Raw genomic sequence first — 27137 nt, 5'->3', positions numbered from 1 at the left:
CATGTGTCTCCTGTTGGAGAGGATTGAGGGCGACCAGATTGCATTTTCTTTTTATTTCAATGTTTTTCCTGTACATCTAAAAAGAAGTTTTCTGCAGTGTTTGATAAATATAATGCTTCGGCTCCTTGGGTAAATTTAAAGAGAAAGAAGATGCAAAGCATGGAGAAGAAACAAAAGGAATCAAATTGAGTGAGAGGCCTCTATCCAGCTTATTCATCTTCCCCAAGCGCTTTTGCGGCGGTGGTCCCTGGCTCACTCCCCTCCATCCTTTCCCAAAGTGCGCGCGTACGTGTAGCATCACTCATCTCCATTCTTCCTCCTCTGCTAGGTCGCTCCCCTATAAATAGCCCTCTCTGGCTTGCCATAGCTCCTCAAGCCAGCAAGAAGCACAAGATCTCCTAGCTAATCATTTGTCAAAGCCTCCATCCAACCCCGACAAGCTCGAAGATGTCGTGCTGCTCAGGAAAGTGCGGCTGCGGCGACGCCTGCAAGTGCGGCAGCGGCTGCAACGGCTGCGGCATGTACCCCGACGTCGAGGCCGCCAGCAACGGCAACGTCTTCCTCGTCGCCGCCGCCACCCACAAGGCGTACGTAGTTTATCTTCTCATGCATGCAGTAGCCAATCATATTCATATGTGCAATAAGTGTTAATTCTGCATGTTAATCTTGATTTGCAGTAGCGCTGGCGGGATGGAGATGGCCGCGGAGGCGGAGAACGGCGGCTGCAGCTGCAGCAAGTGCAACTGCGGCACCAGCTGCGGCTGCTCCTGCTGCACCTGCTAGATCATCAACCATCGAGTTGATCTGGCCGTCTACGTTAGTACTGCTACCTGATCGAGGTCTAAGCTACACATGCTAGACCTGTCTGTACGCCCCTGCATGTTTTCGCATGATTTGTATGCCAAAATAAAACTCCCCCGGTTTAACTACATACTACAGTGCGTGTGTTAATCATCTTCATGTCGACCGGCGCCTGGCGCGACGCCACCCTCTGGTTCCGGTTCGTTTGGAGCTTTTGGTCTCGGTTTGTATTACAAACCGGGACTAAAGGGGTTGCAGCAGAGCGCTTCAGGCTGTGTCACTAGTAGAAAAACTCCCCTTTTGTACCGGTTCCAGAGGACCTTTAGTACCGATTTTGGAACCGGTACTAAAGATCCGGGACTAAAGCCTCCCCCCTTTGGTACCGGTTCCTTACGAACCGGTACTAAAGGTGCCTCCACGTGGGCACGGAGGAGCCCACGGGAGTGGAGACCTTTGGTACTGGTTTCGTGTTACGAACCGGTACTAAAGGATACCGGTGCTATTTTTTTTATCAAATTTTTTTTATCTATTTTTTCGCTCCCTCTTTTTATCTATTTTTTCATAATTTCTAATATTTTAGTTATTTGATAAGTTTAGTCTCTAACTGCACTTATCTCTAGTCAAACTACTTACTCGTGGTCAAACTTCCAGCTCGGTCACCCATCCTCCCACTACTCCAACACTAGCACGCTTAACTGCCGAGTTCCTTTCCATCTCACTCCCAAGTGCTTCGCGCGCATGTTATTGATAGTAGTATCATATCAATCATATTAACATGTTGGTCAGGATATCATACTTCTTTATTGTTTGAATTCCACATGATTATTTTAATAAACAAAAGTAAAGATGTAAAAATAATATTGAATAAATAAATAAACAATAAATTTTTAATTATTTTTACTTTTTAAATATATTTTAAATTTTAATTTGTTTTTGCAAAATCTAAAACCTAAAAATTTGTAAATCTAAAAATTTACTAACCTTTATGGTTAAGTAATAGTAATCTTTATGCAGGAAGGAACTATTAATTTAATTTTTTAAAAAAAATATATAAAATCCTAAATTTCTAGCGAAAACTAAAATACTCCTGCTTTCATATTTCCATTTGGAATTTTGAGAATCTAAAAATTAGCTAACCGGGTAAACCTAGGTAGAATCGGATGTAACTTTTTTCCACTATCATTTTGATATATTATACGCTTTTTTCTGACCGTCGTAGGCAAAATTTAATGCCATTTTACCTTTTTCTAAACTTTTTATGCAAAAAGAGTCAAAATTCAAATTTGTTAATTTTTTCTAATAGTAGGTTGCGTAACATATAGGAATCTCCAAACATTTTATTTTTTAAATTTTTTATCATTTTCTTTTTTATTTTGCAGAGCTAAAAAAGACACGAACCGGTACTAAAGGTTGCCGGCGCCCTGGACAGTGAAACCGGTATTAATGCAACCTTTAGTACCGGACGGAAGCCCAGTTTTCTACTAGTGTGTCAGGCCCCGATCCCCTTTACAGGTCTCGAACCTGTGACCTTCGCGTTATTAGCACGACGCTCTAACCAGCTGAGCTAATAGGCCTTGGTAAATTGTTCGGTTTATTCATTATTTATTGATGAACAGCTTATGCGATTTTTTTTAAATAATACGAATTAATTATTTAATTCCAGGACTATCACGCGTTTTCAAATATTTACAAAAGTGTGACCCGGTCGGACTACCGCAGGCCGATCGGACAGCAGTGGGCCAATCGGACGGTAGCAGGCCGATTGCAGGTGGACGCTGTACCCGCCCAGCCGACAGCACCCTGTCGGCCCGCTGCAGGCCGATCGGACGGCAGCATCCAAAGCTGTGCATGGCCGGACACGCGCGGGCGCAGACCCTTTCCTTTCGACGCGCGGCGCAGTCCCACGCTCGCTGCCTTTCCACGCGCTGCCGCAGAGACACGGGCCGGCCTCCTTTTCTCTCTTCTTCCTCCTCTCTTCTTCCCTACTCTCTTTCCTGCACGCAAGAACAGCTCAAAACTTCACCATTTTTCGCAGATCCCTAGTGATTTAGCCGATAAAACTTCACCATTTTGCTGCTATTAGTTGAGGGAAGCCCGATCTACAGATGGGTTAGGTTTTGGAGAAGATTGGTGGTGCTATTTAGCAGCAATGGTGATGAAGTGGTGGAGGTTGGTGGTGGAGGTTGGTGGTGGTGTTAGGGGCTGAGCTGCTGCTGGTTCGTGGTGGTGCTGAGCTGCTGTGTGCTGTTCGTGCTGCTCGTGCTGCTGCAGTTGGAGAGGCTGCTCACGCTACAAGGGTAAACCCTAATCTTTGCATAGTAGTGTTAACTGTGTAGGTTAATGTGGGGTGCTGTTGGTGTTAGTGTATTTATGTGCTGTGTAGTAGTTACGTTTGTTGACGCGGATGGAATTTTTTTTAGGTGAGCAAAGATGACAGATGTAGTGAAGATAGTATTTTACTATGGTTTGGGTAGTGTCCGATCAAATGAGATGGGAGTTGATCTGAGTGAGTTCAAGTATGTAGAGATGAATTTGACTGCCCCTTGAACATGGACAATTGAGCAGGTGAAGGACTGGTTGATAGAATGTTTCGGGCTTAATCCTGAAGTGCATACAGTGGGTGTGCATGCATTATGGACTAAGTCGTTATCAAACATTTTATGGTATCTGAGGCCCGTAGATGATACCTCTAAGTGGGTGAGCTGGTTAAAAGGGTCTGAAAGGAGAGGAACTAACCCTGTGGCATTAGTTCTACCGGTGGCGAAGGAGGTAGCGCCTCCTGAAGGCGGTTACAGTGGAGGAGGTGGTTACGAATCAGGCCAAAGCAGTCAAGCACCTGACGGTGCCGGTGGTTACGAGCCTGGACAGAGCAGCCATGCGGAAGATGTTTATAGTGGTCAGGGTGATGGTTACACAGGAGAAGACGGTGAGGTTGATGGTGACGAAGAGAATGGATACATGCAGAACCAGATGGAAGAGGAAGATACAGAAGGTGAAAGTGATGCTGATGATTCCGATGAGTCTGATGATGGGGAGGAGGTGCCTATTCCTGGCAGATGGAATCATAACTTTTCGTCTGCAATGACAATCAACGATGGCCTTGATTCTAACTGGGAGTATCACCAGAACAATGTCGCCGTAGGGGCCATATTTCCATCGAAGCGACATATGCAGGATGCAATAATTAAGTGGGCAATGGCGAGCCAGAGGGAGCTCAGAACAACTATGTCATCTGGAAAATACCTGACGATGGAATGCGTGGACATCAATTGTCCCGGAAGGGTGCATGGGTATGTTCCTAAATATGACACAACATGGCGTGTGAGCGACTTTGCGGCGCACAGTTGTGAGCTTGCAAGTATCCGCAACGATCATTGCAACCTGTCGTCTGATCTCATAGCTCGGCTGCTGTACACTGAAATAGTGGAAGGGCAAGCCATGAGAGTAAACGCCATACAAAAGAATGTTAAGAAGCATCATTTTTACACCATTTCTTATGGCAAGGCTTGGAGGGCTAAGCAGAGGGCGCTGGAGATGAGGTTTGGTTCGTTTCGAGACGCATACGATGCTGTTGTGCGTTTGCTGCAGACGCTGCAGACGAGGAATCCAGACACATATGTGAACATCCAGGACTTGTTTTTGCCAGAGTCATCTTACAGGGTTCTGCATAGAGTCTATTTCTCGTTGGGTGTATGCATCGAATCATTCAGACACTGTCGACCCGTGTTATGTGTCGACGGCACGTTTCTCACCGGTCAGTACAAGGGTCAAATCTTGACCGCCATTGGAATGGACGAAAACAATCAAATCGTGCCACTCGCTTTTGCTTTCGTGGAGAGTGAGAACACCGAAAGCTGGTTATGGTTCTTCAGGCAGCTGAAGATTTCAATTGTAAAGGAGAAGCCGAATGTTTGCATCCTTCATGACAGACATGCAGGTATACTGAAAGCTATTAAGACACTCAAAGAGCCTGGGCAAGAAACGCCATGGATTGACATTGAGAGCCGTTGGTGCATGCGCCACCTGGGGCCAATTTTTACACACAATTCAGGAACAAGAACCTTATGAATGTCTTCAAGAGGCTGTGCATCCAGAACCAGCAGTGGAAGTATAATTTTTTGCGTAGCAAACTGCAGGAGTTGATGAAGCAAATAGTTGTGCAGAGGAAAGCAGCTCGAGATGCTAACATAGCAACACATATTCAGGCAGTTGCAGCAGGAACAACAACGGTAGAAGCACCAGTTTATGATGCACCCGAAGGTCTGTGCGACTTGCCCGGATTTGACCCGCCCGGAACAAGGAGAAGGCAGGGAAGACAGATTAAAAACTTTGAGCAGTGGATAGAGCATGAGCCTACAGAGAGGTGGTCTTTGTTGCACGACACACATGGAGCTAGATACGGCGTCATGACAACCAACCTCGTAGAGTCGTATAACTTTGTGCTGAGAGGCAACAGAGCTTTGCCACTTACAGCTATAGTAGAGGGTATTTTCATGGGCACAGTTAAATATTACAAAGAGAGACGTGAGAAGGCTCGGATGCATATGGTGAACAAACCAACCACACCATATTGTTCGAAGATTATGGAGTACATGCATAAGAAGAAGGAGAAAGCTAAGCATCTCGCTGTTGTTCAAATTGGGAATGTGGAAAGAAGGTTCAAAGTCCGCTTACCTACAGATAGGTTCGGGTGTGGGAATCCGCAGCGGACGCATGATGTGAAAATTGGCAATGAAGAATGGCCAACTTGCGATTGCACATGCAACAAACCAAAGTTGCTTCATCTTCCTTGCTCACATGTGTTAGCTGTTTGTGGTGTCCTGGGGATGTCGGAAATCTCGTTCGTCTCTCCGTATTACCTGAAGGAGGCCGTGCTCAACACTTGGACCGGTGAGCTGGAAGGATTTCGGTCGATGGGAAATTTCAACACTGTAAACCCTGGTGAAAGGCGATATATCCCAGACCCGACGCTACTGAGGACAGGCATCGGCAGACGTCCCTCGCAGCGCATCCGGAATGATATGGATGAATCTGAAGCTGGAGGGCCAACGAGACAATGTTTCCTATGCAATCAATTTGGTCATTGGGACACTAATTGTCCAACCTTCGGCATTGGCCCAGCAGGAAGGGGGCAGCGAGGCACAAGGGGACGACGCGGGAGGGGAAGAAACTAAGCGGCGAGACGCTACTTCGGAACTTATTTCCAATTTTATGTATTGAACAACGAATTTGTAATAAGTATGTAACTACTTTGCAATTTTATGTATTGAACAACGAATTTGTAATAAGTATGGAACTACTTTCCAATTTTATGTAGTGAACAATGAATTTGTAATAAGTATGGAACTACTTTCCAATTTTATTGTGATCATGTACATTACAATATTTTATATCCGTATTATGTCGTTTCACTTTTGCAACTATGTTATCATTTGTAATGAGTAATAACGACTATTTTTTTGTTTACAGAAATGGCAGGAAGATCGTTGCTCAATAGGGACATTGAGAGGGCGCACCGTGCGGCCAAGCTAGAGGCCAGCCCTAATAGCCTGTCACCAATGGTGACACGCGGGGGTAATCAGAATTGGCAGATACACCCCGGTTGGGTTCAGAGGTATGTGGGATTTATTTGGTATATTCAATTTGAAGTACTGGCACATACTAATTGGATTCTTATATGAATTTGCAGGTTGAAGTGGGCTGGACTTCTTCCTTTTGCACGGTTGGTTGAGGCCACTAGGTCAGAGGTCATCGGTGAGCGAGTAGGCACGCCGATCAAGCGCCTTCAGCAGGACAACTCCCTGCTGACCAGCCTGGTGGATCGGTGGAAGCCCGAGACACACACGTTCCACTTTCGGTGGGGAGAGATGGCCCCTACTCTCCAGGACGTGTCTTTCTTACTAGGCCTACCGTTGGCGGGTCAGCCCATAGGCCCGCTGGCAGAACCTATGCTTTGGGATGAAGAAATGCATGCACGTTTTCAGGGAACTCGTCCGGGCCAGACTGATTTTCTCTGTGAGGACCACGGTCCAAAGTGTGACTGGTTACTCAACTTCGAGGTAACCATTGTTATAACAAATTTATTTATGGTTATTGCATTGTTAAAACTAACATCTTTTTCATTGTTGTAGGTTTCGCAGTTCACACCGCCGATGAGTGAGGCACAGATCACTAGGAGTCTCGAGGCGTACATATTGTGGCTGCTTGGGAAGGTGATGTTCACAGAGAACCATCAGACCACCATCAGCAGGCGCTTCATCCCCATTGCACTGGAGATAGCAGAGGCACAAACCGCCGACGACATCATACAGCGGAGTTGGGGTTCCGCGGTTCTAGCAGCAACGTACCGAGGTTTGTGCAATGCTTGTACACTTGTCTCCCCCAAGTCTGGCCTTCTTGGCTGCCCACTGTTCTTGCAGCTGTGGTCCTGGGAGAGGTTCCCGATTGGTCGGCCAGACATAGATGCTGACCGCCCTTTCGGGGCAAACGAATTGGATGATCCAGACCACATCGACATGCCTACTTTCGGCATACTTTGGACACGTCGCGAGGTATGTACACTGTCGAACATAGTTCTTTCGTAATTTATAGTATTGCACGAGTACTGACTATTTCTCTCCGCAGAGACGATTTGCTCGCGACCAGGTCAAGAACTGCTACCCTGCGTTCACCGAGCAGTTCGACGTGCTCGATGATAGGGCGGTGATCTGGGAGCCCTATATGGCGGCCGCCGTGCATGCAAGGTACCCCGGCGGGATCTCTAACCTCTGCTATAGAGATTGTGCGTACTGGATGACACAGTCGAAGATCATCTTCGATGTGTCCGTGGAGGTAATGGCCCAGCAGATGATCATGAGGCAGTTCGGCTCTCAGCAGCTGGTCGATCCTCCGCCACCGATAGCACCTCTCCCTGCCTACGTCCACAAGTAAGTTCTGAGCGTCGCTAAGTTTTAGATTGTTCATCATGGTTCGGCTAACTAACACAATTATTTTCTGCAGGTACAATAGGAAGGGTACTAATCACTCCTCGACATGGTGGCTTCAGCGCGTTGGCTCGTATGTTGCTGAGTGGGATGGTGCGACAACACACGTCTGGCCGAACGATGAGCAGTTTGATCCACAGGAGTTTGACGCATATCTGCAGAGGTACACTGCAGCCACGCGAGTGCGCCTCATCCCGCCGACTGATCCAGCCGAGGCGCCTCATGCGTCTATGCACGATATGTACCCGACTCAGTCCACAGCCGGCAGTCGACAGCACGCGGTACGTACTACTTTCTATTCCACCATCATACTTGTCGTTTATCTATTGGGTTGTACGATTTATATGCTACCATGATTTTTCAGGGCCAGATGACTTCATACTTACAGGATGAAGTCACTCGGTACACACGTCAAGTGTCCAGTGGGCTTCTTCTGCAGCCACGCAACCAGCAGGTGTCCTGGTTGAGGCGTCTCGAGGACAAGCTACGCGGGATCTACTCGGCTATCACGTGCAGCCGTAGTTCTGATGTCGTTCAGCGCCACCTCCTTCCACCGCGGCCCTCCACACAGCAGCAGCGACGGCCACTTCTCACACCGACGGCGACACCCAGACCACCACCTCCTGACCGGGCAGGAGGTTCGTCGTGGCAGCACCACACTCCTTCCGTCGACGACTTTCAGTACCAGCACCACGGATCACGGCCACGTCTCACACCGACGGTGACACCCAGACCACCACCTCCTGACCATGCAGGAGGTTCGTCGTGGCAGCAGCAGCAGCACACTCCTTCCGTCGACGACTATCAGTACCAGCAGCACGGTATGTTCGGTGACTATCAGCAGCAAGCTGCTTTCGACGAGTGGCAGCTGCAGCAGGCCTCTTTCATGGGAGGAGCAGGATACACGCAGGGTATGTACTATTCTAGCTATTGTGTTCCATATAGACTATACTCCACTTAGTTTGACATCACTTATGTTTCGTGGCACAGGATACACGCAGCACACTGCGTTCAATCCTTCATGGGGAGCTAGTCATCAGGATCCTGAGCACATGGAGTATTACAACACGCAGCAGAACTATGTCGGTATGCAGACTCCTCCACCAGAGCCCACACAGGAGACGCAGTACGACCCCGAGTCCGGGTCCTGGATCCCTGCTCGCATCACCAGGGCCCCGGACAGGTTCGGTTGGACACCCCGTGTTACGCCGCCCCCACGAAACCCCAGACGCCGTCCATAGTCTCAGACATTTATGTATCTATGTATCGGACATTTATGTTTGCATCACCTATGTATCAGACATTATGTATGAACTATGTATCAGTATGTTGTAGCGTTTAAAAATGGCGCCATAAGTGCCTCAAGCTATATCCCTGCTAACCCTAAGCGTGATGCAAACAAAACAAAACACATCCATGCAAATAATCGGAGCAGCAGGCCGATCGGTTAGTAGGAGGCCAATTGGTCTCTAGCTGTCCAGTTGGCCAGCTATCGACCAGTTGGCCTGCTATCGACCAACGAGTCTGGCCATGTGGTGCAGCCCTGCAGCCGATACCCAGTCGGTTTGCCCCTGTCCGAACGGCCTACTAGAATCCGACCGAGTCACACTTTTGTAAATTTTTGAAAACGCGTGATAATCCTGGAATTAAATAATTAATTCGTATTATTTTAAAAAAATAATGAGGCTGCTGAACATGATGTATCCTGGCTGATCAAGCCGTTTTATCTGAAAAAGAAAATGAAGGAGAAGAAAAGGCAAAGCATGCCGTTTCATGTATACTGAATACCTCGTCCTGGAGGATTACTCTCGTACAACTGTTTAAATTAAAAAGCCAGTTGGTGCTATCACATACTATACATGATCTATTGATCGATAAGTTTGGCTAAGTGCTGCTAGAGATCGAGAAGCAGAAAAGATCGTCCACTTGTAAGTGACAGGTACAGATCCTGGCTGGCCATTGAGAGATTGATGGCTCACGGCGATTTTCTCTGTCTGCAAGAAGAAGACCATGTAGACTATCAGTTGCCGCAATGGGTCTATTGGTTTATGTGTTTTCAGGCCTTAGAGCATCTCTAGCAGATACCCCATATCGATTTGGAAACCGAAGTTTACGCTGATATGGGGTTTTCGGTCGTTTTTTGAGCCAGACTAGACCCCGCATCGGTAGTCTGGTCTGGAAAACGGATCCAGGCCGCAGCCCAAACCCGTGAAATGCCCCCATATATGGCGGTCGGCAGCGGCGGATGGGGGCCAAACCTTGCACGCCAATTTTTTAAAATATGCAGTTTGGTTTGCCGTTTCTGCTCTCCGCACGTTTGTCAAACCCCAAAACTACGTTGGGGTGCCATGGATAGGTGGTTTTGGGGTTTGTGGTTTGGAGTATCTACTAGAGATGCTCTTATAACTGCAAATTCAAGCCCCTGATCAAAACGACAGCCTCAAGCCTTGGTGGGAACATACAAGGTTGCATTTTCAATGGAAGGGAAGAAAGAAATTAGTATCCCTCCATGTAACCAGCTGAATAGGCGAGCTATATAATGATGCTGACATAGCGGATCCCGTTGTTATCGCGTATTTCTTTTACAACCTTGCGGTTTTTCCTAGAGGCAATTTTAAAAAGATCCGGTGCACATTGAGAGAGTGGCCCCGGTCACACCTGTTGTCCTGCCAGAAAGAGGCAATTTCCCTGTTGCCAGTAACGATCTTGGTAGAAGCCGTGAAAAGGGCCATGTCTGCATCATCGCAGGGAAGGTTCAAGCCAACCCAAGTGTGTTCGAAGCTGAATAGGCGAGCTATATAATCATGTTGACAGAGCGGATCCAGTTTTTGTTGCGCATTTCTTTTGCAACCGTGCGGTTTTTCCTGGAAGCAATTTTAAATAGATCCGATGCCCACTGAGAGAGAGGCCTCAGTCACACCAGTTGTCGTGCCAGAAAGAGGCAGTTTCCCCGTCGCCAATAATGATCTTGTTAGAAGCCCTGAAAAGGGCCATATCTACACCATCGCAGGGAAGCTTCAAGCCAACCCAAGTGTGTTCGGGGTTAGACCATTGGAGCCAAGGCCAACGTAGTAGGGCACGTCCAGATCTCTCAATATCCAGCATCCCGAGCCCCCCAAGAATCTTGGATCTACATACAATCTTCCCCAGCGCTTTTCCCTGTGGGGCGTGTTCTCCCTCACCCCCTGCCCAAACAAAATTCCTCGCAATCTGCCGATGGGAAAACATTGTTGCTTCAAAAAACTATTGTTGCAATTGAGCCGGATGAAACAAAGAATGCACATCGCCGCTGAATTGAACACGCTGCGAAGCTTGGCCAGAATCTGCCCTAGCAACGAAGTCACAATTCCTTTAGCGTATCCCACAATTGGAGTGTGAAATGCTAAAAACCAATCCAACTCAGCGCCTGAAACAATTTTCCTGCTTGAACGGGCATTTAACTAGGATGTGCTCCACGTCATCGTCCACCTAAGAACACACAAGTCTACCGATGCAGCAACTCACGCCTAGCTAGATGATCCTATGTCCAGCAGCGTTACGCGGCGCAAACCATGTGAACAACTTGAACTTCACTGCTGCATATATAGTAGTGAGCTAAAAAAAGGTAGTATATATTTAAAAAATAAAAGAATGTTGACTCTATGTACATCTCTCTAACCATAAAGAGTGCCGAGCTAAGAAAAAAAAAGAATTGCCCTAACCCGTTTGCTCTTGTGCCACCAAGTAAACACACACAATGAATATGAGGTCTTGTCAACCTAGCTTTGTTTCCGTTGTCTAGCAAATTAAGTTTGCATTTTTTCGAAAAAAGAACAAAATTAAGTTTGCCACAAATTTTTTTAAATGATATTCTGTCGCATCTATGACAATGAGCACCTCTGATGTCTTTAGGAAAAAAAAAGAGGCACGTTCTAGACGCAAAAAAGAAAATAGGGTAAGAATTCAACAGAAATGTTCATCATGGACAAAGTGAGGGGTGTTGCACACGACATCTCCGATATCTAAAAGCAAATAGATCTTATAGTTTCTTTGGTTATTTCGATGAAACTAGGTTTCGTGGTGTAGTTGGTTATCACGTCAGTCTAACACACTGAAGGTCTCCGGTTCGAACCTGGGCGAAGCCAAAACATTTATTTTTGTTTTGCATAAATTTTGAAGAATTATGAAAAAAATGATACAGAACAAAAAAACAAATTGGCCCATACAGGTCTCGAACCTATGACCTTCGCGTTATTAGCACGACGCTCTAACCAGCTGAACTAATAGGCCGCTCGGCGCAGTATATTTATTAATATTATTTATTCTAATCGTGTTCGTGTCTTGCTGTTTTTGTTTTCCCTGTTGCTATTTCTCAAACCGACGAGGATGCTGACAGAGGGTCTCTGGTTAGCATGATATATACATGTATGTATCCAGAATGGATGAATAGGTCGTTTTGTCTAAAGAGAAGAAGAAGAAGCAGAAAAACATGCCGTGCGCTGCATGCGGATCGTGACCGTTTCGTGCATGACGAATGCCTGATCACTCCTGTCCACGCATGTACAGGAATACAGGATGATCGATGTGCTTAAATTAGACGACCACAGTTCATATAATCATATGTAATGGTATGTCATCGAGAGAAGCAAAACAGATCGGTGAGAGATCGATGGGTCACGGCGGCTTCCTGTCCGTGGACCTGGGCCACCCGTTCCTTAACCGCACTGCGGACGGCTTCCTCAAGGTCGGCGCCATCGGTGCCTCCAGGGTCGCCGCCGAGGAGACCTTCCACTGCCTACACAAAGGTAGGTTGTAAATTGTAATCTTGTCCTTGTGTCGTTAATCAAGATCATAAATCCACTTCATGCACAAGATCATAAACCCACTTCATGCACAAGATCGAGTTTGTGCTCTGTGAGACACGATTTTCTGAATCTCTCTCTGGCTGAACGCGAATGCACGGGACGTCTCAAAGCACAAAGCTGAGCACGCAGTAAGTACTGCTTTATCTACGCGTAATCACATTTCCATTTCCTCTCATCTTGACACTATTTTGTACCCTAGAGGCAGACACTATAATAACTAAGAAAAATTTCTAGCTGAGATCGCTTGTACAACACCTAATCTCTCGCTAAAAAGAACCCTGTCCAAAGCAGTTGCGCTACAGTTCTGAGGGACTCAATGAACCGTTTCTTCAGAAAAGTTGGTGTGTAATTCGCAGTGCTAAATCGTTGCTGAATTTATGCATTTGCAGCTAAAGAAGATGTGCAAGGAAGGCGTATATTGGGGTAATCTATATGTCTAATTGCATATCAGTATTCAGTAGTACTACTACTGCATCTGGTTTCTGCCATTTATATATTGATCTATCAATGCTGCGATCGACATACAATTAATTCAGGTAGTGTTGCTGGCGTGTACGTGGGCGTGGAGTATGGCATCGACAAGATCCGTGGTCACCGAGACTGGGTAATTATACCTGTAAAGTACTAACAGTACACTAGTATCTTTGAACCTTTGGATGTTAATGTCTGCGCGCACTACTGGATTCATGATCTGAGATGGAATTTTGCAGAAGAATGCGATGTTGGGGGGTGCTGTGACCGGAGCTCAGGTGTCTGCAGCAAACAGCGATGACCGGAAGCATGTCGTCAGTAATGCCATCACAGGAGCAGCCATTGCCACCGCCGCCCAGTTCTTGAATCACCTCACCTATTAGCCTGATCATCATCCTCTCCTCTTTAATTTTTTTAGGGTAAACGGTAGGTGTTCTACCAAATCAATTAAGAGGAGAAACAGGTTCAATTACAAGCTAGAGAGGGACTAGCTGACACAGAGAAAAACATAAAAAGAAAAACACATGGCAAGGTTAACTCCTAAGCAGACTACTCGCTGTGATCAGGCATAGAGCCTTGCTCTTCTCCTCTGTTTTCCTCTTGCAAATAAGCTTCCAGGAGAAGCAGATCGTCCTTGATCAGCTCCAACAGTTGATTCTCGGGCATTGCTGATCAGCTCCCAGGAACAGTTAACTCCTGACGCCCAGCAAATCTCTTCTTTAATTGATTTCCAACTTGTGTCTTAACATTTTTTGGGGGGCAACTTTGTCTTAATGGTGGCGACGTTAGCAAAATTAAAGCCAAGCATGGACGTGGATGAGTCGAACTTGTGTTCCATGTGATGAGCAGCAGAAATTGAAATGTGTGGCCTAAATTTTTATTTTTTTTACGTTTCCCATGTCCATGTTTGTTTTATGTCGTTGCCATTGGATTCTTTTTTGACCTGGACTACGGCGGGCTTACGCCAGCCTAAACTTTTTCATATCATCAAAGCAAAATCGTACAGGGGAACATTACATGTAAAGGAGGTATGGGATGGGGAGGGAGCAAGAGAGGGGAGATGAAAGATCTCAGGGAGGGTCGTAGCTAGCCATTACACCAAGAATTAAGAAGGTGAGAGGAAGCAGGGGTAGTGCATCTAAAAGCCCAGAGCCTAATGTCCTCGAGGCAGCGCTGGGCAACTACGGAGATGTCCTCAATAACGCCGTTGAAGGTGAGGGCGTTCCTCCGCTTCCAAATGCTCCAAGCAATGGCGGTGTTGATGGTAGTCTCCTCGTAGGTGCGGCAGCGTAGGAGCCAGAAGTCTGGGAAGGTGGCGTAGTCATGGTCGTCGAAGTCGCGGTGGAAGAACCTCCAGACTTTGCTGGCCCTGTGGCAGTGAAGCAAGAGGTGATCAGTGCCTTCATCTTGGGGGCATGAGAGGCAGGTAGCAGAGCTGCCAAGGTGGTGACGGAAACGCCGTTCATTGGTGGGGAGACGCTTCTTCCTAGCGAGCCAGCAGAAGATCTTGCACTTTAGGGGGGCTGCACTCCGCCAAACCTTCGTCGCAATGTCGTCCATCTGCAGGTTGCTGAAAAAACTGGAATAGAAGCTCTTGTTTGTAAGCAAGTTGTTAGTGAGGTGGCTAACACGTAAATCCGGGATGTCGAGGCGAAGCACCACAGAGCCTAGGGCGGCGGTGAGGGTACGAAGCTCGGTCATAGCAACCTCGGTAAGGCGTGGCACAAGGGAGAGATTTAGGCTAGAGGAGAGAGCAGTAGCCACACTAATATTAGGACGGGTGGTGTGGGAGAAGAGGTGGGGGAAGCGAAGGCGGAGGGGGGACGTCTCAAACCAAAGATCATACCAGAAGGCCGTAGCATGCCCGTTACCAATAGTGACAGATGAAATATCCCTGAAGGTGTTGAGGCCAGCAACGATGTCCTTCCAGATGGGGGTGTTAAGGTAGTGATGATCTCCAAGGTCCCTAGAGGCGCTCCATCCATAATTACGCCGGAACCAGGAGGCCCAAGGCGCAGATGAGCTTGAGTGCATCTTAGTCAGGAACTTGGAGAGGAGCGCGGCATTCTGGGCCTGCAGGGAGAGCACCCCGAGGCCCCCGAACTTTTTGGGGGTGCAGACGTCGGTCCAAGCCACCTTGCATTGCCCGCCATTGCGAGTCTCCTTACCCGTCCAGAGGAAGGAGCGGCGCCGCTTGTCAATGGCTTCCACCACCCCAGCAGGCAGAATGCCGGCACTCATAGCATGAGCAAGCATAGCCATCAGAACCGAGTTGATGAGGAGCAGGCGACCCCCAATGGGAAGGCAGCGACCTCGCCACCCAGATAGCCGCATGTCGCTTTTAGCCATAATGGGAGCAAAGTCAGCAAGGCGAAGCTTGTGAGTAGATAGCGGAAGGCCGAGGTAGGTCTGGGGAAAGGAGGAGACAGCGCAGCCGAAGGTGGCAGCCATGTGAGAGGCAGATTGATCGTCAGTCTTAATAGGGACGAAGGTGCTTTTGTGGAAGTTGATGACCAGGCCTGTAGCGGCAGAAAAGGAATCCAACACCGCCTTGAGGTGGGCCACATGTTCAGGAATGGCCCTGATGATGATAAGGGTGTCGTCAGCGTACTGAAGCACATGGCACAGCAGGTCATCGACAAGGGGGCCTTTGCGAGAGGCTTGAAGGAGCATTTGCTGGAGAACATCAGCGACATTGTTAAAGAGGAAGGGGGAGAGGGGGTCGCCTTGTCACAGCCCCCTGCGGCATTGGATCCAGCGTCCAGGAATACCGTTGAGAAGCACAGCGGTTTGACTGGATTCGTTGAGCATCCGGATCCAGGAGCGCCAGATCTCAGGAAATCCTTTTGCCAGAAGAATTTTGTCCAAAGCATCCCAGCAGATAGAGTCAAAGGCCTTACGGAAGTCCAGCTTGAAGACAGCGGCAGGGGCGTTGCGCTTGTGACAAGCTTGGACGATGTCGGCAGCGTAGACAAAGTTTTCAGCAATAGAGCGTCCGGAAATGAAGCCCGTTTGGTCTAGGTGAACCAAGAAAGGAATAAGCTCCCGAAGGCGAAGAGTAAGGCACTTGATGTGGACCTTGAGGCAACAGTTCTGAAGAGATATGGGACGGAAGTTGTAAGGTTTGTTAGCACCCTCTTTTTTAGGAAGAAGGACAATGTGGGACTTGTTAATGGGCCTGAGATCTGTGGATAGAGAGTGGAAGGCAGTGAGAGATTCAAGCAGATCGTGCTTCACTAATTCCCAATGACGTTTGTAAAAGGCTGATCCAAGACCATCTGGACCAGGGCTGGAGTTATCGTTCATAGAAAAAAGAGCCACTCTAATTTCATCAAAAGAGAAAGGCCTGACCAGAGAGAACAATGGAAAGCGGTATGCAAGCAAGAGAACAATGGAAAGGCAGGGACAAATGCCTCCCGACTCCCAAGCTACATGGAGTTTGTTTTCTGAAAAATCCGAAAATTGTATTTGAAAGATTAAAAAAAAATCAGAACAATAGATGTAGATAATGATGAAATCTACTAGTCAGCAAAAATAAATCAATTCAAAACTCATTATATTAATGGCTGAGCAAAAATAAAAAGAATGTGTAGATCTGGATGCGGTGAACAATTTTATCAACCTTTTATAGTCTACTCTAATACAAGTAATTTTAATTTTATATTTTGCATGGTGGTCGATTTCAACATTATCTACACCTAGCATTTTTGTTCTCATTTTTTAAAAAAAACTTGAAAATGACGATTCCAAAATTTTCAAAAAACCGGCCACCATGTAGCTCGGGCCATATTTGTGGTTTCGGAGCTGTATATACATGGCTCAAGGCATCTCCGACTTTTCACGTCTATGGTTGCATCTAAGCGCTACGGGCGGAAAAATCACTCTCCACGGGCCTTTGCATCACTAGATACAACCAAATCTTATTCCTTGTGTCGAGCGGATACCATATCTCATGAAAAGTAATTGGTCTTATCGTATCCCTCTCTTCTTTAATTATCTCCATGACAAAAAGATATAAATGCGGCTATCCTGTAGCACTGTAGGTGCCATGCGAAATATCGGCGATAGTTATCTCCATACAAAGTCATAGGCGCCGTTTCTGTAAGAAAATAATTAAGTCAAGAACTTCGTAGCCGTAGATAGAGCTTTCGGCAGGGTGGACAAGAATTGGCGCCATCCACTCACTTCCATCTTACCTTTATTGCATCATTGCTTTCACATGTAAAACAAAAGTTCATGTGCTGAACGGGACATACATGTTACTCACAAGCGCATGTACTCCTTCCATTTCGAAACAATAATTCAAAATGTTTAGTTTGAAGCTTCAAAATATTCTGAGAAAAAGCTCGCACATGATGGAATACACTGTTGCATGTGCAAAATCCCGTGAATAATTGAGGTTGTATTCGGTCTGCACTAAATGAAAAGAATGAGGGGCTAACAAAGAATCTTCATGGGTGTTATATTTAAGCATTTATTTATTTACACATGCCATAAAATTATTAAAATATAAAAAGAACATGAGCACTGTGACCACTGTCTACAAGAAAAATACACTCCGAGAGGTGTATTACTCATATAGAAGAAATGCCAAGAGGCGCATATAACAAATGTAACGGCATGTTATGCTGCCGAGCTCACAGGGCCTAGATAGAGCTCATTTGAATTTATTGGCACCGGATGATATACTCTATCCAGTTAGAACAATACAAAGATCTTCGGGAATTGGTAACTAGAGGTCCATGATTTCAAAACATTATAGATCACCTAAAGACAATGAAGGGTGAAAATTATTGAAAATATTCTATATATAAAATATGAATATATTTTTTGAAATTTTAGCGTTATCCAGACCTATCACAACCAAGGGTTGCCAAGCTTTTGTGGTGGCCTTTATCCATCAACTTTTCCCTGGCCTTCCGCCCTGAAGCACAAAGTACAATTACACTTATGCTTTACAATTTCATTGGTAGCAACATACTTTTCCCCTAACACTGTCCCTCAAGGGAATGTTTGGAACATGGGTACTTTTTGCGAAACTTACAGTGTTCAGTTTAATTTTGACTGAATTTAATACCAAAAGTTTAAAAAGAAATACCATTCCCTCTAGCAATCCCTAATTTGTGTGTAAAGCATGTAAAATAATAACCCAAAAATAATATCACCCTTGTTTGAATTTAACCATTCATATTTTTTTTTGTGAGGTAACAATATATTTACATTTTCTTGTTAGAAATAAATAAAGAATAAAAGTACTTCTTCCAATTCATATTACTTGCTAATATAGATGTATCTAGACACATTTTAGTTGTACATACATCCATTTTAGTATCAAGGAATATGGATCGAAGGGAGTACAAAGAATGTGATGTGTACCACATTGCTAATTGGCTTCAGATATTTCCGCTTATAACATGACCGACAAATATATACAATGTATACCCTTATCTTTCTTTTTGATACTAGTAATATGAAATATCATCTTTTTTCAAGAATATTACTACTTTATCTTTTGCAGTTCCTTGTAAGAAAGAAACAAAGAAACAAAGAAATGAAGAGAGAAAGAAGAAAGCTAGAAGAAACAAAAGGAATCAACTTGAGGGTGAGGCCCCTATCCTTATTCCTCCTCCCCAGGCGGTGGTCCCTGGCTCACTCCCCTCCATCCTTTCCCAAAGTGCGCGTGTACGTGCAGCATCTCTCGTATTCCTTTTCGTGCCTCTCGACCCCAGCCTCGCCTATAAATACGCCTCGCCGCCTTGCCATAGTTCCTCAAGCCAGCCATCAAGCAATCCAGCAAGAAGCCAACCAAAGCATCCATCTCCGGCCATCCAGCCCCAACCAAGCTCGAAGATGTCGTGCTGCTCAGGAAAGTGCGGCTGCGGTGACGCCTGCAAGTGCGGCAGCGGCTGCAACGGCTGCGGCATGTACCCTGACGTCGAGGCCGCCAGCACCGGCAACGTCTTCCTCGTCGCCGCCGCCACCCACAAGGCGTACGTGCTCGTTAATTATACTAACTAATTACCTCATACTTCAAGCGAGCACATGCGGCCTTTGTAACTAATTGTGTATGCTGATCTTGGGATGTATGCAGGAGCGCCGGTGGGATGGACATGACCGCGGAGGCGGAGAACGGTGGCTGCACCTGCAGCAAGTGCAACTGCGGCACCAGCTGCGGCTGCTCCTGCTGCACCTGCTAGGTCATCAATCAACAAGTTGATCTGGCGGCTTGCATCACTACTTAATTACCACCATGTAACGCTACCTGATGGAGGGCTAAGCTACACATGCTAAGCCTGTCTGTACGCCCCAAGCTGCATGCATGTGTGCATTATCTGCATGCATGCATGTCCTAAATAAAAAACCCCAGCCTTAACTACATGTCAATTTTGCCATCATCTTCTTGTCGATCTTAATTTGGGATGTCTGAAACCTCGGAAGCACTTTGAACAGCGCATAGTGTCACGCCGGCAAAGTAATTAAACTCTTGAGGAAATTCAGACAGAAGTTGCAGCAGTATTTCAGCAGTGATGGATCTGTCCCATACAGTAAGTAATTGGCATGCGTAACACACAAAATTTGGAACATGAAGTTAGTTTTGCTCAAGAAATTAATCTTGAGAAATTCAATGATCTGCACATGAAAAATATATCTCAGTGCACGACGACAAGCATATATCCGATGGAGGAATTAGCCCACTCATTTTCAAGCTACTTGTGCTGCCATTGCATAGCTGGACAACCAAGGAAATAATGAAACTTTTGTACAAAATATCAACATAATAGACATACATACACCGTGCAATACAAATTAAGAAAGTAATGAGACTTTTGTGATGTGAACAGAGGTAAGATGCAAGCAATACAAATTCATGGTGCCGCTTGGACGATGTTGACGAGCTCTCGTGACTCGCGATGGCCTGCGACATATGCGGTGACTATGTCGATGCCAATGGGGAGTACGCTCTCCTTCCTCTGTGGCAGCTTATCAATCTCCATGATGATGCTCATCTCTGCTACAGGAAAATCCTTCATTGACGTGTGCCACTCTTTTGTCGTTGCCATGTACCGAACATGTAGATACACGGCAAAAAAAGAGCACAAAAACACACGACAAAGATATATGCACAACAAAAATGCATAATACGCAAGTCAAAGAAAAGTACAGGACAAAAGAGCAAAAAAAAACATGGCAAAGCTAGGTGCCATGTTTCCCTACGTACCGCATCTGGCGGAGCCATTACAAGGGCACGGCTTTGCCGTGTGTCTTCTAACGGACACATGCCATAGGATTAGGGTCACGTCGACGTCCCCTTCCCCCGCGTGCTGTTTCTTCCCGCCAAAAGTTGCTCGCGCAGGGGAGAATTTACCATGTCTTCTTTGCGGTGTAATGGGGAAAATCACATGCAAAGGTGTGCCTTTGCCATGTGCATTTCAAATACACACGGCAAAGACACACCTTTTGCATGTGCTTTTCTCTCATACACGGCAAAGTCCTTCCGGCCTACTTTTTTCTCCACTTTCTCCCCGCCAATTCCTTCTTGCCGTATTTTTCCGTCACCGTTTCGCCCTCGCGCCACTACATAAAGCCATGTATCGAACGCAAAGTTTCACAGCCCAGTTCTCCCTCCACTGGCTCCTTGTCGCCACAACCCCTCACCCCGCCAGCGCCGACCCCGCAGGGCCGTTTTCCAGCCGCCGTCGAGACGTCTCCTCATCGCCGCGCCAATCTGAGCTCGACGGGCTTCGACTGAGTCCGCTTGTGGCCGGGGGGGGGGGGGGGGCGGGCATTTCGGGGCAGATATCACCGCCGCTGGAGAGCGGGTGTGGCTCGGCACCTTCAACACAAAGGATGAGGCCGCCCGCAACATGAACTTCCCGGAAATTGGGTCTCGGAAGCAAGCCGATGCGGTCACTCCGCAACCACGCTTTGTGACGCAAGAGGACCAGCGGTGGCAGTGGCGGCCTGTCGTCACCAAGCCAGACGAGTGGGCCATGGCACAGTAGCGGCTCTACCATCCCTAAGACGTGGAATATGAGCGCCAATTCTATAAGGCGCATAAGACGGCGAGTAGAGCGAATAGGGCAGAGAAGAGGATGAGGAAGGCCGCCATTCTGGCAGAGTACGCCACCGAACCGTCATCAACGCTCGACCGGAATTCCGAGAGGTGGCTAGATATCATCGAGTCAACCGCGTCTGAGGACACCAGAAGCGATTTGGATATTGACTCATATTAGTTTGTGTCTCTCTATGTCTTGTGTCTACCTATTTTTCTGAACCAACATCAAGTTCGAGTGGGTCTAGTTGTTTCAGTGTCTAGTTCATGTGTGTCTTGTATTAGCAAGGGCCTTGAGCTTGGTGCAGTAGTCGATGATGGTCATGCCACCTTGCGGAGTGTTCCTAAACTCCGCCTCTAGCTGAATCACCTAGTGCTTCTTGTTCTCGTGGAAGAGGCTCTCGGTGGAATCCCAAATATTGTGCGGCCTCGAGACAGGCGCATGACAATGCTGAAGAGGTTGCTGGCGATGGATCCATATATCCAGGAGAGCACGTTGAAGTCATCTCAACCCCAATCTGACGTGGGTGATGTGTCGGAAGGAGTAGCACCGGCGTCGCCGATGATGTGGCTTGTCGAGCTATAGCGACTGAGTGCGACGAGAAACAATTCGCACTAGTTGGTCTAGTTGGGGTGGTAAGAACAAGGGTGATCAAGACATGCAACTTGATGGAGGTGGCATATGTAGATTGATTTGGGAGGGGAAGAGGTGGGGTTTTGCTATCAATGGTCTTGCCCTTAGTGGCACCGATGACTGACGAGCTTTCGAGCGCCGCCTCTGGAGTATTGAGCTATGCTTCTTAACAACGTAGATCGACCTCTCGGAAGGTAGATTTAGCTTGGTGATGGAGTTCTGCCTCACGCACGTCCAGGGCTTCGGCATGAGACTTAAGCTCGGCTTCCTCCTGCGTGATTTGGGTCATGGTGGAGGGGCAAGAATGGTGCTAGGGTTTTGGTCAGCGAGGGTTTATGACGCAACACTTCAAGTGATTTGGGAGAGATAAACTGAGCGAACTGGTTCCATTAAGATGTTGGGTTTGAAATCCGAGTCTGGTTAAAAACCTATTCGGTTGGTTGATTGTTTGATCAACTGAAAAGGGATGAAAGTGAACTATTCTGAGAGTTCAAGGTCAGTTGTAAACTAGAAATAATTTTAGAGACGAAAAGCGCTCCCAAGAGTTCAAGGATGAGAAGTTGACTTTCTTATTTTGTGGTATTATAGAAGTTGATGGTAGGTATAGACTTTTGGGTCAAGTTTTCTCGGAAAAAGACTGAATAGTAACGAATTTTACTGGTTTTCTATCGCTATCGAACCGGCTAAGTTGGTGGTCCGACCAGAGAACTAGTGAACCTGACTCTTGACTTTATTTTTTCGGCCACAACGTTACGCACCATGGCCATGTGTCTCCTAGTGGGGAGGATTGAGGGCTTAAACGAGACCAGATTGCATTTTCTTTTTCTTTCAATGCTTTTCCTGTACATCTCAAAAAAAAGTTTTTCTAAGAAGATGCAAAGCATGGAGAAGAAACAAAAGGAATCAAATTGAGTGAGAGGCCTCTATCCATCCTTATTCATCTTCCCCAAGCGCTGTCGCGGCGGTGGTCCCTGACTGGCTCCCCTCCATCCTTTCCCAAAGTGCGCGCGTACGTGCAGCATCACTCATCTCCATTTTTCGTCCTCTGCTAGGTCGCTCCCCTATAAATAGCCCTCTCTGGCTTGCCATAGGTCCTCAAGCCAGCAAGAAGCACAAGATCTCCTAGCTAATCATTTGTCAAAGCCTTCATCCAACTCCAACAAGCTCGAAGATGTCGTGCTGCTCAGGAAAGTGCGGCTGCGGCGACGCCTGCAAGTGCGGCAGCGGCTGCAACGGCTGCGGCATGTACCCCGACGTCGAGGCCGCCAGCAACGGCAACATCTTCCTAGTCGCCGCCGCCACCCACAAGGCGTACGTAGTTTAAGTTTATGTACTCATGCATGCACTAGCCAATCATATACATATGGGCAATAAGTATTAATTCTGCATGTTAATCACTTAATCTTGATTTGCAGTAGCGCCGGCGGGATGGAGATGGCCGCGGAGACGGAGAACGGCGGCTGCAGCTGCAGCAAGTGCAACTGCGGCACCAGCTGCGGCTGCTCCTGCTGCACCTGCTAGATCATCAACCATGGAGTTGATCTTGCCGGTCTACGTTAACTACCACCATGTACTGCTACCTGGTCGAGGTCTAAGCTACACATGCTAGACCTGTCTGTACGCCCCTGCATGTTTTCGCATGATTTGTATGCCTAAATAAAATTCCCCAGGTTTAACTACATACTACAGTACGTACGTATTAATCATCTTCATGTCGATCTTAATTTGAGATGTAAGAAACGACCGATGCACACGTGAGAGTTGAACAGCGCAGAGTGTCACCTGCTTCAGAACTCAGCACAGAGTGTCACCTGCTTCAGATCTTGTGAAAAAAGCTGATTGAAAGTTGCTACTAGTGATGGATTCATGGATACTTCCCATGCGTACAAATAATTAGGAAATGGCCAGTAGCATTGCCAAATTCGAAGATCTGCACAAATGAAAAGTCCTCAGTGGACAACGACATGCATACATCTGATCGAGGAATCCTTTTCATGCTACTTGTGCCAATTGCAGCAACCAACAAAAAAAACTTAAAATTCTTCTACGAATATGAAAACAAATTTAAAACGCCAACATGATACATACACACCATGTCTGACACAAAAGTTTCAAATACGGATTCAACCACACAATATATAGGAGACAGATCCAATTACAGTACCCGGTTCAAAATTTAATAGGCATACTAAGCTGAGCTAGCTACTATTCATGGCATATGTATGCTTATATATCACGAAAAACCAGTTCTGAACTTGGGTGTAGATGCTCCTGATTGAATAAAAATAAAAAGTAAATAAATTCAAAAAAATCTGAAATTTTTAGACAATGAAAATAAACAAGTGTTCTAACTGCACATCAAAAATCCCCAAGAAAATACATATATATTGGTCTGTGCAAAAAAGACAAAATGGGGTGTTGTTTGGAACCTCTAGATTTGTTTCTTACATCACTCTAATTTGTCTTTTTTGCATAGACCACTACATATGTTTTTTTCCGAAGATTTTTGGTGCAGATGACACTTGTTCATGTTCATTGTCCAAAAAAATTACGTTCATAGGGGTGAGTGTATGCGTGTGTATGTGAGCGTCTGCGTTTGTACTGTGTTTCCTAAAAAAAAAATCAGATTTTTTTGATTTTTTACTATTTTTCCCGATTTTTTTATTAAACCAAAAGCATCTACACCCAGGTTCATAAATGCCTTGTCCTATATATAAGGCCTTTAAAGTCTCCATTGACTGAGATCCGGTGCCTTGCTTAAGACAAGGCACGGATGAACAGTACCATGCCTTGCTCTCCTGGACGTTAGATCGAAAATGGACGAACAAGATCTGAGCCCTGCAGCAACACACTGTAGCGCGTGCACTGTGCACAATACTGTAGCAGATGTCCTGTAGCAAGCGCACTGTAGATAGTACTGTAGCTTATGCACTGTGTGCGGTCATCTGGCCATTGATTCTCAATCCAGTGGCAAAAAAAGGGGGTCAAGGCATGATACTGTTCATCCGTGCCTTGTCTTAAGCAAGGCACTGGATCTCAGTCCCCATTGCACACGGAAGGTCCTTTTCATGTGCGGTATAAAAACATCGTTGACGCCCCAAAAATTCGACTGTCTGTACGTGGCCTAAGCAGGCTTCTCCGTGAGTACATGACACATGGAAGCATCCTGGAATCTTGTGTGAGTATCACACACGGCCCAAAGATTGTAAAACCATCATCCTTGTCGCATGTCATCTCACACGGAAAACGAAGGCTGGGTCATGTTTAATATTTTTGCGGCGATTAATTACTTTATCTTCATCGTTCCTTTTTCTTTGCATCATCTTAAATACTTTTTATTACAATTTTTTGGTGAATTTTTTGGTCCTAATATATTTCCGCGATTTTATGATTTCGTTCGAAATGCGATGTTCACACCATTTATCCGTTTCTATTAAATGCCTCGCATGATCTTCCCCCTAGCAGCCTCTCACATCGGCATCATGCCTTACTGAAAATCCACTCTCGGTTACATCGACCTCGCGCCTTTTGATGAGCATTCATCGCCGCTCGGTGTTGCGGGAAGCGTCATCGACGTCACGGGGTTAGATTTCAAAGAGGTCTCGCTCCAGCGGATGAATAGTATTCTCGACACCGGCGGATGAATAATATTACTCATGGATGCTACGTCCTCAATAATGGCCATTCGTATTCTCAGCTCCCGACGACACCAACCATCATGTTCGGTTGCTTTTTTCTTGGAATATTGTTGTTTGTGCTTTTGCCGATGTTGGTTGATTAATTTAATGACTGCATGTGTGCACGTAGCCTTGGCATTGTGGCTTGAGTTAAAAATTACGAGAGAGCCCTCAGTTGTATTAATAAGTGTTTTATTTGGTGTCATTTTTCTACAACTGCCTTTTAAAAGTACAAGATTATATCTTAAAAGAAGATTTAGTCATTTCTTTTAGGGTTTATTTTGTAATAGATGGAGACTGCTCATGTACTTATACCATATATTCTACTTTAAATATACATTGTATTCTCTCAAAAAAATTATACATTGTATTGATTGTAAAAAAAAAAAGTAGAGCTAGCAGAAGAAACAAAAGAATCAAATTGAGCCTATCATTGTTCCTCTTTCCAAAGCGCTCTTGTGCGGTGGTCCCTAGGTCGCTCCCCTCCATCCTTTTGCCAAAGTGCGCGTTTCCGTGCAGCATCTCTCAACTCGATCTCCCAATCTCTTCTTCTTCCTCCGGCCGGCCTATAAATAGTCCTCGCTGCGTTGCCATAGTTCCTCAAGCCAGCAAGCAATCAAGAAGCCAACCAAAGCCTCCATCTCCGGTCGTCCAGTCTCAAGCTCGAACCGAAAATGTCGTGCTGCTCAGGAAAGTGCGGCTGCGGCGATGCCTGCAAGTGCGGCAGCGGCTGCAACGGTTGCGGCATGTACCCTGACGTCGAGGCCGCCGGCAGCAACACCGTCCTCCTCGTCACCGCCGCTACCCACAAGGCGTACGTCCTTGCTCATCAACCTCTTTCCTGAATCATGCACTGGATGTGTTAAGCTAGTTCCATTAATTAGTTATATGTTAATCGATACTTACTAACTGTCGCGAGTGTTATTGAGATGCATGCAGTAGCGCCGGGGGGATGGAGATGTCGGCAGAGGCGGAGAACGGCGGCTGCAGCTGCAGCAAGTGCAACTGCGGCACCAGCTGCGGATGCTCCTGCTGCACTTGCTAGGTCGTCGACCACTCAGTTGTTGCCACTGGTCGCCTGCTACCACCATGTAACGCTACCCTGATCAAGGGCCTGTGTATGTGTGCGCCTACCCTGCCTCGGCAGCAGGTCATGCATATGTTCGCCCCAAATTAAATAAATTTCGCCCGGTTTAACTGTCCTAAACGTGCATGTGTCATCAATTATCTCATCGTCACCTTCACGCCGCATGCTTTGCTTCCACGTAATTACTCGGCATGTGAGTTTACCAACAGATTTGCAGGCTGGCCGCGCGCAGCTGGAAGTAAGCTGCAAGGATGCATGTGTAAACGTTTTGCCCATTGAAAAAAACAGAAGACAAATATTATGCACATGAAAATTATATCAACGATAAAGATGGGTACATAGTTTCACCCTCAAGATTTCTATATGTTCTAGCTTCGTCGCCAGAGAGAACTTGCTCCCTGAGATGGACGAGGTAAGGAGGATGTGGCATGGTCTCGAACAAAGGATCCGCGAGATCTGATACGTTCCTGACACCTCAGTTGTGCTCCACGAGCTGGAGGAGGAAGAAAAGGTGGAGGCGCTGCGATGGCACAGCGAGAAGCAGGCCATCACGTTCGGGCTGCTGAGGACGGTCGGGACGACGATGG

At 46.5% G+C, this 27137-nt stretch overlaps 5 protein-coding genes and 4 non-coding genes across 10 annotated transcripts; 7 read left to right on the top strand and 2 right to left on the bottom strand.

Moving 5' to 3' along the window:
• The first annotated feature begins 360 nt into the window (after window positions 1-360).
• LOC127346183 (metallothionein-like protein 2C) lies at window positions 361-931 on the top strand. Its single transcript, XM_051372735.2, has 2 exons — window positions 361-587; window positions 678-931. Exons 1-2 carry the CDS (start codon window positions 448-450, stop codon window positions 781-783), a joined length of 246 nt encoding a protein of 81 aa, XP_051228695.1. The 5' UTR covers window positions 361-447; the 3' UTR covers window positions 784-931.
• An 848-nt stretch (window positions 932-1779) lies between these two features.
• LOC127346181 (serine/threonine-protein phosphatase 7 long form homolog) lies at window positions 1780-9149 on the top strand. The gene is made up of 9 exons (XM_051372731.2): window positions 1780-2378; window positions 2465-3098; window positions 6271-6415; window positions 6491-6860; window positions 6933-7352; window positions 7426-7727; window positions 7801-8065; window positions 8149-8695; window positions 8775-9149. Exons 3-9 carry the CDS (start codon window positions 6273-6275, stop codon window positions 9023-9025), a joined length of 2298 nt encoding a protein of 765 aa, XP_051228691.1. The 5' UTR covers window positions 1780-2378; window positions 2465-3098; window positions 6271-6272; the 3' UTR covers window positions 9026-9149.
• Window positions 2299-2375, bottom strand: TRNAI-AAU (transfer RNA isoleucine (anticodon AAU)). The gene has a single exon. It is a non-coding gene; the product is annotated as a tRNA-Ile (tRNA).
• A 2685-nt stretch (window positions 9150-11834) lies between the features above and the next one.
• TRNAV-AAC (transfer RNA valine (anticodon AAC)) lies at window positions 11835-11908 on the top strand. The gene has a single exon. It is a non-coding gene; the product is annotated as a tRNA-Val (tRNA).
• A 71-nt stretch (window positions 11909-11979) lies between these two features.
• TRNAI-AAU (transfer RNA isoleucine (anticodon AAU)) lies at window positions 11980-12053 on the bottom strand. Its single transcript has one exon. It is a non-coding gene; the product is annotated as a tRNA-Ile (tRNA).
• Window positions 12054-12515: 462 nt separating this feature from the next.
• Window positions 12516-13988, top strand: LOC127346185 (outer envelope pore protein 16, chloroplastic-like). Its single transcript, XM_071828788.1, has 5 exons — window positions 12516-12568; window positions 12739-12756; window positions 13018-13051; window positions 13165-13232; window positions 13339-13988. The coding sequence occupies exons 3-5, from the start codon at window positions 13027-13029 to the stop codon at window positions 13480-13482; spliced, it is 237 nt and encodes a 78-aa protein (XP_071684889.1). The 5' UTR covers window positions 12516-12568; window positions 12739-12756; window positions 13018-13026; the 3' UTR covers window positions 13483-13988.
• A 4867-nt stretch (window positions 13989-18855) lies between these two features.
• Window positions 18856-19477, top strand: LOC127346182 (metallothionein-like protein 2C). The gene is made up of 2 exons (XM_051372732.2): window positions 18856-19089; window positions 19191-19477. Exons 1-2 carry the CDS (start codon window positions 18950-18952, stop codon window positions 19294-19296), a joined length of 246 nt encoding a protein of 81 aa, XP_051228692.1. The 5' UTR covers window positions 18856-18949; the 3' UTR covers window positions 19297-19477.
• A 3392-nt stretch (window positions 19478-22869) lies between these two features.
• On the top strand, window positions 22870-23465 carry LOC139829752 (metallothionein-like protein 2C). 2 transcript variants are annotated; one of them, XM_071828787.1, is made up of 2 exons: window positions 22870-23097; window positions 23205-23465. In XM_071828787.1, the coding sequence occupies exons 1-2, from the start codon at window positions 22958-22960 to the stop codon at window positions 23305-23307; spliced, it is 243 nt and encodes an 80-aa protein (XP_071684888.1). In that variant the 5' UTR covers window positions 22870-22957; the 3' UTR covers window positions 23308-23465. The 2 variants fall into 2 exon arrangements, with proteins under 2 accessions (XP_071684888.1, XP_051228693.1); XM_051372733.2 differs by having other exon boundaries at window positions 22871-23097; window positions 23202-23465.
• A 2469-nt stretch (window positions 23466-25934) lies between these two features.
• LOC127346180 (uncharacterized) lies at window positions 25935-26670 on the top strand. The gene is made up of 2 exons (XR_011756524.1): window positions 25935-26277; window positions 26403-26670. It is a non-coding gene; the product is annotated as an uncharacterized protein (transcript).
• The last annotated feature ends 467 nt before the right edge of the window (window positions 26671-27137 follow it).

The sequence above is a fragment of the Lolium perenne genome, chromosome 3, assembly GCF_019359855.2.
Source record: "Lolium perenne isolate Kyuss_39 chromosome 3, Kyuss_2.0, whole genome shotgun sequence".
Lineage (NCBI taxonomy): Eukaryota > Viridiplantae > Streptophyta > Magnoliopsida > Poales > Poaceae > Lolium > Lolium perenne.
This window is presented reverse-complemented; position numbering and strand designations above follow the sequence as displayed.

Bases quoted from the DNA above. Each gene is read 5' to 3' on its own strand.
- LOC127346183 (XM_051372735.2), top strand. From the start codon at position 448: ATGTCGTGCTGCTCAGGAAAGTGCGGCTGCGGCGACGCCTGCAAGTGC. The intron at 588-677 runs GTACGTAGTTTA...CTTGATTTGCAG, and splicing joins GCCGCCGCCACCCACAAGGC to TAGCGCTGGCGGGATGGAGA.
- LOC127346181 (XM_051372731.2), top strand. From the start codon at position 6,273: ATGGCAGGAAGATCGTTGCTCAATAGGGACATTGAGAGGGCGCACCGT. The intron at 7,353-7,425 runs GTATGTACACTG...TTCTCTCCGCAG, and splicing joins TACTTTGGACACGTCGCGAG to AGACGATTTGCTCGCGACCA. The intron at 8,696-8,774 runs GTATGTACTATT...TTCGTGGCACAG, and splicing joins AGGAGCAGGATACACGCAGG to GATACACGCAGCACACTGCG.
- LOC127346185 (XM_071828788.1), top strand. From the start codon at position 13,027: ATGTGCAAGGAAGGCGTATATTGGG. The intron at 13,052-13,164 runs GTAATCTATATG...CAATTAATTCAG, and splicing joins CAAGGAAGGCGTATATTGGG to GTAGTGTTGCTGGCGTGTAC. The intron at 13,233-13,338 runs GTAATTATACCT...GGAATTTTGCAG, and splicing joins TCCGTGGTCACCGAGACTGG to AAGAATGCGATGTTGGGGGG.
- LOC127346182 (XM_051372732.2), top strand. From the start codon at position 18,950: ATGTCGTGCTGCTCAGGAAAGTGCGGCTGCGGTGACGCCTGCAAGTGC. The intron at 19,090-19,190 runs GTACGTGCTCGT...GGATGTATGCAG, and splicing joins GCCGCCGCCACCCACAAGGC to GAGCGCCGGTGGGATGGACA.
- LOC139829752 (XM_051372733.2), top strand. From the start codon at position 22,958: ATGTCGTGCTGCTCAGGAAAGTGCGGCTGCGGCGACGCCTGCAAGTGC. The intron at 23,098-23,201 runs GTACGTAGTTTA...CTTGATTTGCAG, and splicing joins GCCGCCGCCACCCACAAGGC to TAGCGCCGGCGGGATGGAGA.